This window comes from Sorghum bicolor, chromosome 1 (genome assembly GCF_000003195.3).
Source record: "Sorghum bicolor cultivar BTx623 chromosome 1, Sorghum_bicolor_NCBIv3, whole genome shotgun sequence".
Taxonomy (NCBI): Eukaryota; Viridiplantae; Streptophyta; class Magnoliopsida; order Poales; family Poaceae; genus Sorghum; species Sorghum bicolor.
The window spans coordinates 51,876,917-51,890,670 of record NC_012870.2 but is presented as its reverse complement, the minus strand read 5'-3'; the positions used below and the strand labels follow the sequence as shown (position 1 = coordinate 51,890,670).

The 13,754-nt window shown below is 50.1% G+C and overlaps 1 protein-coding gene across 1 annotated transcript; it reads right to left on the bottom strand.

Moving 5' to 3' along the window:
- Nucleotides 885-2,687, bottom strand: LOC8083588 (cytochrome P450 89A2). The gene has a single exon (XM_002464727.2). The coding sequence runs from the start codon at nucleotides 2,612-2,614 to the stop codon at nucleotides 1,016-1,018; it is 1,599 nt and encodes a 532-aa protein (XP_002464772.1). The 5' UTR covers nucleotides 2,615-2,687; the 3' UTR covers nucleotides 885-1,015.

The following is a 13,754-nucleotide window of genomic DNA, read 5'->3' as shown; positions in this document are numbered from 1 at the left end:
TCCGCGGTTATTTAGAGATCGAGTTGAAGTCTTTGTAATTTCAGTGTCTCTCTCCCCATCGCTTGGTCACATCTATCCTTTGCGAGGTATAAAGCTAGTTATCCCTGCTGTTCGCAGCAAGTTATCTTTTGTTCATGAACCTACTGTTGTGAAGATTAGGCCAATCCCTTGCCAATTCATATTGGTACTTATCACCATGTGGAAGAAAGAATACAATTTTGAAATAACTTAAGGTCAAACAATCTAATAAGTATCATTATATTTTTGATAGGACTAAAGTGTGTTAGACTAGCCGCAAGGCTAATGGTTGCTTCTTCTTCGTCCCGCTTGCACACTTGCTTCTTCTTCCTCTTGCAGTTCTAGTCCGACCGTCCAGCCGTCGCAGTCTAACTGCCCTGCCACCATGGCAATGCTCGCCAGCCAACACCGCCACAACACCCCCGGCCCGCCCTGATCTTGCCCGACCACTTCCACTGCCGCCACAGCCCTTAAGCCACCTAGCCCAGTCCTTGGTCGGCCTTCCTCCCCCAGACCCCTTCTTCTAAGTCCCGCCGAAGTTGGGGAAGAAGAGGGATGGGGCGTGGTGGGTGTGTGGCTACGGGTGGGGGCAAAAGGCACTGCCATCGGAGAGGAGGCCACCTAACACACGCTGGGGAGGAGGCTGCCATGAATTTGAGAGAGAGGAGGTGGAAGATGGGCGCAGGCATGGGAAGGGAGACAGGGGAGTGGCCGCGTGGGTGGAAGAAAAATAGACGAGCTTTTATTAAGTTGTTATTTTATAATTTTATAGTATAACTATTTAGAGTTATATGTACTTATTTTGATATTATTTTTTATAAACTTGCTGAACCTTATTAAGACTTTGACTGTGACCTACAACTGCATTTTTTTTTCCGACAGAGGCACTAGTAGTATAATTGATTTATTTTCCAATACAGACACAGATAAAGCTAAACCATACGTGACGCAGTCCAACAAATGAAGCAAGCGCGTAAACAGGGGGCCTCCTTGCCTTCTAATCTGTTGCTCTGGGGACGAGGCGCGCCTGGAGCGGGTTGGCCATGACGACGGTGAACTCGGCCTTCTCGCCCTCCACGTCCACCTCCTCCCCCTCCACCTGCCGCCACTCGAACTCGCGCACCAGGTTCGCCACGAAGAACTCGAGGTGCAGCGTCGCGACGTTGAGGCCCGGGCAGATCCTCCTCCCAGCCCCGAACGGCATCATCCTGATCTCCCTAGTGCCCGTGATGTCCACATCCTCGCCGTCGCCGCCCGGCAGGAACCTCTCCGGCGCGAACTCCGTCGGCCGCTCCCACGCACGCTCGTCCATGCCCATGTCCACCACCAAGAAGTTCACCGTCGTGCCCTTGGGGATCACGTACCCGCCCACCTCGATGTCCTCCGCCGGCGCGTGCGGCAGCACCATATGCCCCGGCGGGTGCCGCCGGAGGCCTTCCAGAACCACCGCTTTCAGGTACGGCATCCTCTGCACGTCCTCCTCGGAGATGTGATCCGGGCCGCCGCCGCCGCCGCTGGTCGTCATGGTGGCTTTGATCTCGTCGTGGAGCTTGTCTTGGATGCCCGGGTTCTTGACCAGCTCCGCCATGATCCACTGCAGCGCCGTGGACGTGGTGTCCGTGCCGCCGTTGAGGAACTCGGAGCACAGCGCGATCATCTCGTCGTCCGTCAGCTCGCGGCCGTCGCCATCGTTGTCGTTGAGCCGGATGTCAAGCAGCGTGTCAACGTACGAGTGCGGCAGCGTTGTTTGTGTTTGCGTCCCTTCATCTTCTACCATGTCGCGATCAGCGGCGGCTCCTCCCACTCCCAGATTATTTTTGCGCCGCCTACGCGCGTCGATCAGCGGCATGTACGTGTCCTTGAGCCGTTGACGCATCGCGATCATGGCGTGCAGGCGGCCGCGGAAGAGTCGCCTCGTGACAGCGGGGACGAAGGCGAAGACCCTCATCTTGGTTGACGAATATAGCAGCAGGTCACGCTGCGCTGCGGCGATGTCGCGCACGGCGCGCTCGTCGAGCCGCTCGCCGAAGCACATGGCCACCAGGAGGCGGAACATGGCGTACTGGAACGTCTGCACTATGGTGCCGTCCCCTTCCTGCCGGCGGCGTAGCTTGTCGGTGAGCTCGGCGAGCACCGCCGCACGAGCCGGCGCAAACAACCGGAGCCGCGCCGGGTTCGCGACCTCGGCCACGAAGTTGCGCCGGAATATCCGCCACAGCGGGCCGTAGCTGGAGGTGGAGATGGTGGAGGAGTTCAGTCCCAGGAGGTCCCGGGACGCGGAGGCTGGGCGGTCGGCCAGAGCGGCGCCGCGCTCGACGAGCGCCAGGTGCGCGAGGTGGCGGTCGGAGACCGTGACCTCGAGGTGGGAGCCGATGCGGAGCGTGAGCAGCGGGCCATGGCGCGCGTGGAAGCGGCGGATGGCACGCAGGATCTCGATCCCATGGAGCCTCACCCAGAACAAGTTCCCGAGCACCGGCACGGCGGCTGGCCCTGGGGGCAGGCGGCGGCTGGCCTTGCCACCGTTCTTGGCATGGTAGAGCAGTAGGAAGGAGAGAGGAAGGAGGAGAGCAGCGAGGAGAGGCCAGGCGAACTCCATTTGTTTTAGTGTCGATATAACGCTCTAATTTTATTTTAGAGATCGTATCTTATGGTGAGGTTTTATAGATAAGAGAAATGACGACTATTCTGCTTACTTCATTAGATACAGAAGGGATTAATCACGGAGATTATTCTTTGCCTCTTTGATGTGACTTTTCACGCGTCGAGCTAGCTGTAGATTAGTACTTAATGGTCTCTGGGGTCTAATTGGGCACTGCTCTGCTCCAATCTAACACACCTTCATAAACTCTATTCTAAGAAAAAAAAAAGTTAAATAGTTGGCGGCTAACTTCTTGTTTTCTATGAAGTTTCCATGGGGTACTAGAAAAACTGAAGTAGTAGTGTTCATCCATGTTCATCATTGCTCAACATCGTAGAAACCTAGCGTTGATAAATAATAACCATCGTTAGTGGTTAGGTATTTTATTTTGAAACCCTCACCAGAGGAGACTCCTACCTATAGTTTTGTACTGAAAGAGTAATAATTTGTACAAGATACAAAGCTTCTTTCAAAGCTCTAAAAATAGAGAAAGATATACACTACTACTACTAAAAACTTTTTTGAGGCAAACAAAAACGATTTAGTGAGACGGGCTGTAACACCCAAAAAAATTTATTTCTTTAAAATAGATGAATTGAATTTAAATGAATTATTTTGTGAACATTTCAATATAGGAAAAAATAAATAAATTTGGGGAAATTAAAATTTAGTATAAGTTAGAATAACATTTTGTTGCATTCATGCTGGCACATTTTCTTTTGTGATGTGTGGCTTTGAGCAAAGGAATTTGAATTCAAATTACATTTTGAAAAAGAGTTTGAAAATTTGTTTTGGAAAAATAAAAAGGAAAAAGCCTTTCTCTCCCTCTCTCTTTTCTTTCGGCCTTTTGGCCCAGAACCCCGCGCCCTCTCCCCTCTTCCTGGGCCGCGGCCCAGCTGGACACCTCCCCCTTCCCCTCTCTCTCCCACCCGCTGACAGGCCGGGCTGCCTGTCAGCTCTATCTCCCCCAACCGCTCGCCCGTTTTCCCTCTCTCTCTCAGCTTCGAACCGCCGAGCCGAAGCCCGCGCCCACGATCCCCTGTTCTCCCCACCCCGCGCATCGGCTTCAAGTGGGCAGAGCCGCGCGCCCGAGCATCTTCCCCTCCCCATTTCCCCTCTCTCCCCGACTCTGTTCTCGCCGCATAGGAGCTCGCCGAACTTCGCCGCGATCCACCGCACGCCAACAGGCCGAACCGAGCCGTCCTCACCGTTTTCGTCGCGCCAGTGAGCTCTCCCACCTTCCCCGCATTCTTCTCGACCGAATCCCTTGTATTTTCGTGCCTCCTAGAACCCTGGCCGCGAGCTACGATGAGCTCCATGGCTGCCGGCCATGGAGCATGCCGCGCGGGCGCACCCCCGGCCACGTAGAGGGCATGGGCGGACTCGCGTTGGTCTCCACTCTCTCCTAGTGCCATCGGATTCGAAAACCGTGCACCATAGCTTCCTCTTCATGTCGCTCCGGCGAGCTTAGGCCGGCCGGCAATGGCCGCCGCCGTCCTCTTCCTCCTCTCTGGCCGGCGCACCATCCCCTCCCCCTCTCTGTTTACTTTTTTCTAATCTCGCGCATCCGTTTCTAATCCAACGGCCCTGGATGCACCGTACCCCTTCGGTGTGGGGGTATAAACCCCTATACCCTCATGGGTCGACATAGGCCGCACCATCAGAGGTGGCCTGGCCCATAAGATGAAGACGTGAGGCGCACGACGCTGGTCGGCGTGCACCGCAAGGCTACAAGATATTGTACCAAATAGGATAGTTTACTTGTAACTCTGTCCCTTCACGATATATAAGGAGCGGCAGGGGTCCCCAAGAGGGCAGGTCATACACAGATCATCTCAACTCAACACAATCCACAACAATACAATCAGACGCAGGACGTAGGTATTACTTCCCACACGGCGGCCGAACCTGGATAAAAACCTTGTCCGTGTCTTGCGTCACCATCAAGTTCGTAGCTTGCGCACCGTCTACCGATAAACTACTACCGTGGGTATACCCCAAGGTAGACTGCCGACTAGCTTTCATCAATAGTGGTGCGCCAGGTAAGGGGTGTGCGTACACCTCTCCTAGATGAACAAGATGGCCATCATCCCCGACTTCGCGGCCATGGCGGGCGGCTTCACGTTCACCATCAGCGTCAATAGCTTCACCGCCACGACCACGGAGGAAACGTAGATCCGATCTGCGCCAATCACTTCTTTATTGACGTCGGTTGCGGTTCCAACCATGCTGGCTACGACTCCGACTACTTCAGCAACGTCTCCGACCACACCGACAACGCATCACCAGCTTCCCTGCTACAAAGGGAGGCAGATCAACAACACCGATCTGCTCGGGTTATCGACCAAGTTATTTGACTTACTTGCTCTAACCACCGGTCGCAATAATAATCGCCGCGAAGAACGACGCTACGACAAGCGCGACCACCGTCATGACAACAAATCAAAAAGCTCAAGGGTCAGACAATTTTGTCGCCACCGACCAGACTTTCGTCCAAAGATAAGTACACTTTTAATATTTTATTTATTTTTAGCATAATATTTTTATTATCCTTCAAAAATAATTTTTTGGTTAGCCGACTAGTTTTTTTCTCCTACACGAATTTTCTAGAGCCGGCACCGTCTCCGACTCCTCCCTACACGTGCATGATATCCGCCCTCTGCGTTCCGGGTGGTCGGCAGTAGCTCTCTGGTGAGGCTGGCAATCCTACGCGTGCCTAGGTTCCGCACCTCATGCTGATTGTTGGCCAGACTAGAGCTGGTACAAGCTCTAGGATGAATTAACTTCTCGTGCTAATTTTATAACAAAAAATCTAAAACTTATGTCAGTACTGATTTTTTATCTAGAGTTTATTTATACATCATGTACTACCTATTCTCTATATTTTTTTTTCAGAAGTTTGGCCCAGTCAACAAGCTACGCTCGGAGACTCGTCGACTATTTCCTACGCTGTGCTCGGGGATTGCTCCGAACACCGAGCACATTTACGTTTCCAACCACGCTCGGGGACTTGTCGACTAGTCTCTACGCTGTGCTCGAAGACTGTGCTGACCACCGAGCATGTTTACGTTCCCAACCACGCTCGGGGACTTGTCCACCAGTTCCTACGCCGTGCTCGGGGACTGTGCCGACCACCGAGTACGTTTACGTTCCGAACCATGCTCGGGGACTGGTCGACCAGTCTCGATGCCGTGCTCGGGGACTGTGCTGACCACCGAGCACGATTACATTCTCAACCATGCTCGGGGACTCATCAATCACTCCCTGCGCTGTGCTCGGGACTTGCTTGGATTACTCTCCGACCACAGCTTGGGCACTGCTTTTCTCAGTTACATATGAATTGGGCTGGATAATTTTAATTTTTTAGACCTTGCTACAAGGCTCATACTTCGCCTTCCAGCAAGCTCGGGGACTACATCGGTACGATGCATTTGGCGATGCATTTCAGTATCAGATTTTCTATGTGGTTTTTTCTCTTTAGACCCTGGCACCGCGTGCCTACGTCACCTACTACCAGGCTCGGGGACTAAGTGGGCACACTTCACCTTACGGTGAATATGCTTGCTTTTTTCAAGCCTATACTTTTCAGAAAAGCAAAGTGGGCACACTTCATCAGGAAAGAAATCTTTTTTGATTAATAGCATCATGCATTCTTCGAACAACCTGCTTCTTCGATGTCGATGTTGATCAACTTTCTTTTGAGTTTGTTAAAATACCGTTGCAACTGTTTGGGCGACTTTCCTGCTTATCGAAGACGTTGAAGGGTCGAGATGGCGGACTAGAGGGGGGTGAATAGTCCTTTCTAAAACTTATTACGCCGGCTAACCGAAACAAATGCGGAATTAAAACTATCGGTCTAGCCAAGACTACACCCCTCTATCTAATTTCTCTAGCACCTTGAAAAGATCCTAAACAAGCAAGCAAGGTGCTACCTTAGCAAGAGCTCACCTAACCAATTCTAGGAGCAAGGTCACACAAACCTATGCAACTAGTACTTTGCAAACCGGGGGAGCTCCTACTCAAACTAGTGAGGCAAAGCGCACAAAGCCTAAGCTCACTAGCAAGCTCAATAACAAGGCAACTAATGCCAAATTAGAGAGCGCAACTTACTTAGCTACACAAACTAAGCAATGTGACTAACAAGGTTACACAAACCAAATTAGTCACGCAAGGGAACTACTTCTAGCTACACAAGCAAGAAGGTAACTAGCAAGCTACACAAGCTAACTAATTACAAGAGCAACTACACAAGCACAAGTATATGAACGTAAGAACAAGCTTGTGTTAGGGACTTGCAAACCAACGGGAAGAACAATGTTGACACGATGATTTTCTCCCGAGGTTCACTTGGTTGCCACTAAGCTACGTCCCCGTTGAGACAAGCTCCAAGGTTGCCGCCGGTCCTCTTGCTAGTGGTGACCCGCAAGTCACACTCTCCCACGTGGAGTGCTTACCACAAGCTCTAGCACTGACTCGGCCGAACCACTTGTCGCTCTTCACGTCTCGCTCAACTAGAGTTGCTCTTCGCGATCCCCGTGGGGTGAGCACCATACCCCTCACAATCTCTTCTCCGGAGCACCGCACAATCTCCTTGTGTGCTTCGACGGAGTCACAAGCCACCAAGCCGTCTACGAGGTGGCAACCTCCAAGAGTAACAAGCACCACCGGCTTGCAACACGAACACCTAGTGCCACTCGATGCAATCTCTCAATGCAACGCACTAGAATTGCTCACTCACACAATCGGATGAACACTATCAAGCATATGTGAGTTAGAGGGTTTACTAGCACTCCCCAAGCATGGACACTAAGTCCCAAGGGTGCTCAGCACTTGCCAAGGCCGGCCACCACTTCTATTTATAGCCCCAAGGGCTAAACTAGCCGTTGCCCCTTCACTGGGCAAAACACGTGGGCACCGGACGCTCACAGGGAGCCACCGGACGCTCAACCCCCAGCGTCCGGTGCTCAGGCGTCAGCCACGTGTCACTAGCCGTTTGAACTCGACCGTTGCCGCCAACGGCTACTGCGCACGCGCGCTTGCACAGCACCACCGGACGCTCTATCGCGTCACACCAGACGCGTCCGGTGCACACCGGACTCGGGCGCAGAGAGCTCCGCAAACTCGCAAGGTCACCGGACGAAAGCCACCGGACGCACCCTGAGCGTCCGGTGCTCACCGAACTCATGCGCAGAGAGGGTAGCAAAACACCCTCACACCGGACGCTGGGCACCGGACTCACTCCGGTGCGTCCGGTGCACTCTGCTACACCCGACAGCACACCGGACGCTAAAGGCCAGCGTCCGGTGCCTCTGCGCTGAGCGTCCGGAAAGTGTTTCCAACTGAGAAACACTCCCGCGACTTCTCCAAATTTCCCACCGGCGCAATAGAAAATATGCACTTAATTTTCTCAAAAGCGCCGAATCCCGCCGAACCCACACGCCTCTCAACCCTAGGAACTCCACCTCCTTTGTAAATGTGCCAACACCACCAAGTGTACACCACCTTGTGCATGTGTGTTAGCATTTTCACAAATAATTTTCCCAAAGGAGTTAGCCTCTCAAACTTACCACGCCACTCGATCCTAACACGTATGCAAAGTTAGATTGCTCAAGTGGCACTAGATGACCGATATGCAAACAAGTTTGCCCCTCTTGATAGTACGGCCATCTATCCTAAATCCGGTCATAAACTTCTCTACACACCTATGACCGGTGAAATGGAAATGCCCTAGGTTATACCTTTGCCTTGCGCTTTCCATTCCATCTCCTCCAATGTTGATGCAACACATGCACCAACCAATCACCAAATGATATGATCCACTTCATATCATCACGTGACCGTATTGATTCATCGATCCTGACCTTACTTGCTCTTCACCGTTGCCTCGGTCCATCGGCGCCAAGTCTTGCTCAAGCTTCACCGTGACTCGCGGTCTCTCGCTTCAAAGCCTCCGACCTGCCCTTCACTCTTGCAACCGGTCCATCAAGCCAAGCCTCATCTTGATCTTCACCACCTTGGTCACATGACTCCATGTCATGTCTCAAATGCAATGAGCTCCTCCATCATCACATTATCACCTGTGGACTAATCTCTTGTGTATCTCACATAAACACTATTAGTCCACCTAAGTTGTCACTCAATTACCAAAACCAAACAAGGACCTTTCAGACGTCAAGCCTCACTGGTCGAAGAAGCTCAAGACGGCGTGTTACATTACAATACATGGTGATCGGGGACTAGCTGTGGGGGTATAAATCACTATACCCTCATGAGTCGACATAGGCCGCACCATCAGAGGTGGCCTGGCCCATAAGATGAACACGTGAGGCGCACGACGCTAGTCGGCGTGCACCGCAAGGCTACAAGATATTGTACCAAATAGGATAGTTTACTTGTAACTCTGTCCCTTCACGATATATAAGGAGGGGCAGGGGTCCCCTAGAGGACAGGTCATACACAGATCATCTCAACTCAATACAATCCACAGCAATACAATTAGACGCAGGACGTAGGTATTACGCCCACACGGCGGCCGAACCTGGATAAAAACCTTGTCCGTGTCTTGCGTCACCATCAAGTTCGTAGCTTGCGCACCGTCTACCGATAAACTACTACCGTGGATATACCCCAAGTAGACTGCCGACTAGCTTTCGTCGACATTCAGGGGCGAATTTTGCTAAAGAGACCCCCATCTTCTTGTTAATTAACCCGCAGTCCTTGGCCAGGGAGAAATTCCATGATTTTCTATATTTATTTAAATCCGTTTAAATCATGCTTTATTTACAAGATTGCCACTGCATTGTTTTGGTCATAAAATATTCGTTTTAGCTCCGATTTGACCCGTTCAAATTGCGTTAGATTCGTAATTAAATTCTCTACATGTTAGTACCATTGTTATCGCAGTTTGCAACTTTTTATTTTTAGGGTTAGGTTTAATTAATTAAATGCCTATAGGAAATCGCCGTAAATTCGTAACTTGATCGTTTTAGCTCCGATTTTCGTGATCTTTGTATCTATGTGTTTGTAGCGAAACGTAGGTTCTGTTTTTAAATATTTTATTTTGTTTTTGATCTGTTGGTGTACTGTTCAAATTAAAGGATTGTTTGCTTGTATGATTGAACCTGGATGCGTGTTGTTGTGTGGTGCCGATCGAGCACACACGGTGACGTGTCCATGGGCGATCAGTTTTATTCTGAGGAACAGCAGGACCAGCAGCAGCTTCCCTTCACCGAAGGCAAGTATAACATAGGTTTTCCTTGTACACCTACTCACTCAATTAATTACGCATCTGCATGTGTCTAATTTTGATAACTCTAAGGACATCCTAGCTAACTGACTATATATTTATGACACCTATGGGTAGATTGCATGTGGGTAGCTTTGCTAGTGCTCTAATTATTTGAGACTTTACTACCACTCTGACTTTAGTAAATATGATGACAAATGATGGGAAAAGGGCTATGGTGCAATTGACTTCGATCAGGTTGACCTAGACCCTCCGTAAGGACTTCTGTGTAAGCGACTATCCGGGACATACAATGAACTGTGATGGTTATATGGCTGTAACTTTAGCTCAGTAGTAGGATCTCATCTAGCTGGTTAGAGGTTACCCAAAAGGGCGCAAGAGGAGCTTGCCACTTTGGGTATAGAACTGATTCTATTCCTATGTGTATAGCCGTGATGGAAATGTGCCATAGGAAAGGGGGGGTCCTCTATATCTGCCTGCCGAGGGAACCTCGCTGCCCTAACTGGTTAGACGAGGCCTATGGAAGGCTTCATAGTGTTCCTTACCCGCTCACCTTGGCAGTGTTAGTGGGTCTTACAAACCCCGGGCATATGGGTAACACGACTTACGGGAAAAGTACACACCTCTGCGTAGAGTTTGATCAAACTGGTATACTAGCCGTGCTCTCGGACATGAGCAGCCTTGGACCCTTATGGAATAGTTGGGTGTGGATGGTTATGGGGGAAATGACTTATGGAAATATGACGCATTGATCGTGATGATTAATGTGGTTTAACCGTGATGGTGATGATGTTAGCCGTGAAGGTTAATGGTGTTATTATCATGTACTCATGTGGGCTAATCGAGAGCTTAAGCATAATTTATGATTAAATAGGATTAAAACATTGACCAATTAAAATGCTAACTGCAGTAGCCAGTGTCTGACCTTTTTGAGCCGCATAAAATCCTATGTTATGCTTGCGGAGTACGAGATGTACTCACGCTTGTCTCTACATTTCTTTTTGGACAAAATCCCGGATGGGTAACAGATGAAAGCTACTATGAAGAATTCTCGGAGGACTTCTAGGTTGGCGATCCCCCAGTCGGTCGTCCCTGTGTTGGAGCTACCAAATCATAGCTAGTCATGAGTATTATTTCCGCTTGTTGCAGACTTTGATATTCGTGTTGCAATAAACATTATGTAAGACACTTGTGATGATACTCTTGTAATTTGTCGACTTGTGTGCGCGACTATTCCTGGGGCGCACATGAGGTTTATTGTACTCAAATTTATCCTTAAATTTGGGTGTGACAAATTGGTATCAAAGCAAGACTGATTGTAGGACGCAAACCTAGGTAGAAACAGTCGACTTCAGGGTTTCCTTTTCGCTTTATTTATTTCACTGCTTACTTTACCTTCTTGTTATTTTATTAAAATTTTATATTCTTACCCACTGTTCTATTTATGAAAACATGTTGATTCTAATTATTAAAATAAAATTTATAGATGCCTCGTCGCAGCGCAGCCGTGTACCGTGCACTCTTAACTGCCGCCCGTGCTCCGCCAGTTGCACCAGCACCAGTACCTACACCTATACCTGCACCAGCAACTGTACCTGAGCCGAAGGTCGTCACCTCTGCTAGCGGCGAGGAGGAGGAGCCCATGGACCTGGGGTCTCCTACGTCTACACCTTTGGCGCCTACCCCGGTGGCGGTACCGATCCCGCAGGCCGCCGCTCTAGTTCCGCCTGCTCCACCTACGCCTGCACCCCACGCGTCTACGGGTTCGGCACCGACGCCTCAGCACCCACAGATTGTCCCAAAGATGGGATGGACCTCCAGGAACAAGTTTATGGAGGCAGACGAGGACGCTCACTACCACACTCTGCTCACGGGTGTGTTGGTGAGCTACTAACCGGAGTTTGCTGCCACCGTCCGCTACCTCTGCTCGGAGCATAGGCACCCGCTGGAGAACACTTACTGGAAGGCCGAGGTAATCATCACAGCTCAGAACAATGTCGACAACTCGGATGAGGTGGAGTCCATCCATGAGAGCAAGGTTAGGCGTGCTTCCGCCTATGAGAGTATGGAGGATGCAGCCCAAACTGCGTACTTTCACTACCATGGCCGCCGTTTTGAGGCCATGCAGGAGGATAGGCACTGGTTCCTTCCCCGCAATGACCCAGATGGCAGGATATGGCATGTCTTGGCACCTCCTGCCGGTGACCCTACTTTGGACACGACAGTGAGGCACGTTAGTGCCATTCATGAGATGAATGTGGCACTTAGGCAGGAGCTGCGTGTTTCACAGCAGGCGGGGAAGTGCCTCCAGCAGCAGGTGGATGAGCTGCGTGGTCAGCTTGGACAGCCACCCATCTACAAGAAGAAGCCCCACAAGTTCGTTTTGCAGGATAGAGCTCCCTAGATGTCCCAGTACTTACTATCTAGATGCTAGAACGACAGGTTTGGTTATGTGTGGTGTGTGAACTTTCAGTGTGTTGCTCTTTGTAATTATGAACAAATATGATTTGGAGTTTTTGTTTGATTGTGGGAACATGTGGGCCTGTCCGCATGTTTCCAAAGTTTAATCTTAGAAGTAAATGTTGTTTAATGAGAGGTTGGGTTACTTTATCACTGTCTCAGTCATGCTGATTCTGGAGCAGTCTGTGATGTTTATTCTGTATCTCAAAATTGGTTCAGTCCAAAATTACGAAATTTTTATGGTGAAAACTAGACTGGCATATCTTTCATCTCCAACTGGGATCACCTCATTATCTGTTCGGGTCTGTGAGATATGTCTGATTTAATGTGCTGTACCTGCGCAGACTGAGAACCAGAGCAGAACCTGATAAACCACAATTTTGATTATGTTACTATTGGAACCAGTAAATGAGGTCTGAATAAAGTTTGTAGAGATTTTATTAACCTTTCCAACGATGTATACCATGTTCCTATTGGATCTCTAGAGTCTATGATAAGCATGAACTACTGACCTACTGAGTTTGAAACTGGTCCAGAAAACTGCTAGTCTTGTTCTTATTCATTATAAGCGATAAATAATTATTTTGGAAGATCACTAAAAGCCGTGAATCTTTGTTGGAAGCAGATGGACGCCGAAGGAGCAGACGCTGGTCATGGACGTGGCCGTGGTCGTGGCCGTGGACGTGGTGTACCTGAGAATCCGCCACCACTACCGCCGCCGATGACTATTGAGCAACTTATGGGCATGCAAGCCAATCTGATGCAAGCTATGATGAACCGCATGAACAATGAACCAGTAGCAGCACCACCGCCGGTTCAGGTCTACGACAAGCGTGGGGAGTTCTTGAAAGGACGTCCGCTGGTGTTCACCCATGCCTCTAATCCACTGGAGGCAGACGACTGGTTAAAAGCAGTCGAGAAGCAGCTGAACATAGCCCAATGTAGCGACCTGGAGAAAGTGTTGTACGCCTCGGGCCAGCTACAAGGACCTGCTCAGGAGTGGTGGGAGTCCTATCAATATGGATGCCCGAACAATGCTCCGCCAGTCACCTAGAAGGAGTTTACTGAAGGGTTCAGGTCCCATCATATTCCAGAGGGCCTGATAGAACTGAAAGGAGAAGAGTTCCGGTCTCTCAAGCAGGGATCGATGACAGTCAGTGAGTATCGTGACAAGTTTGCACAACTGTCACGATATGCTCCATATGAGGTGGCTAGGGACTCTGACAAGCAGCGTCTCTTCCTGAAGGGTTTGTATGATGGATTGCAGTTGCAGCTGATGAGCAACACCTATCCATGTTTCCAAGAATTGGTGAACCGTGCTATTGTCATCGACAACAAGCGCAAGGAGATGGACGCGAAAAAGAGAAAGCTCCAGGGGCAGCCGTCGAGCAG

Excerpts from the sequence above, each read along its gene's own strand:
- LOC8083588 (XM_002464727.2), bottom strand. The coding sequence starts at position 2,614 with ATGGAGTTCGCCTGGCCTCTCCTCGCTGCTCTCCTCCTTCCTCTCTCC.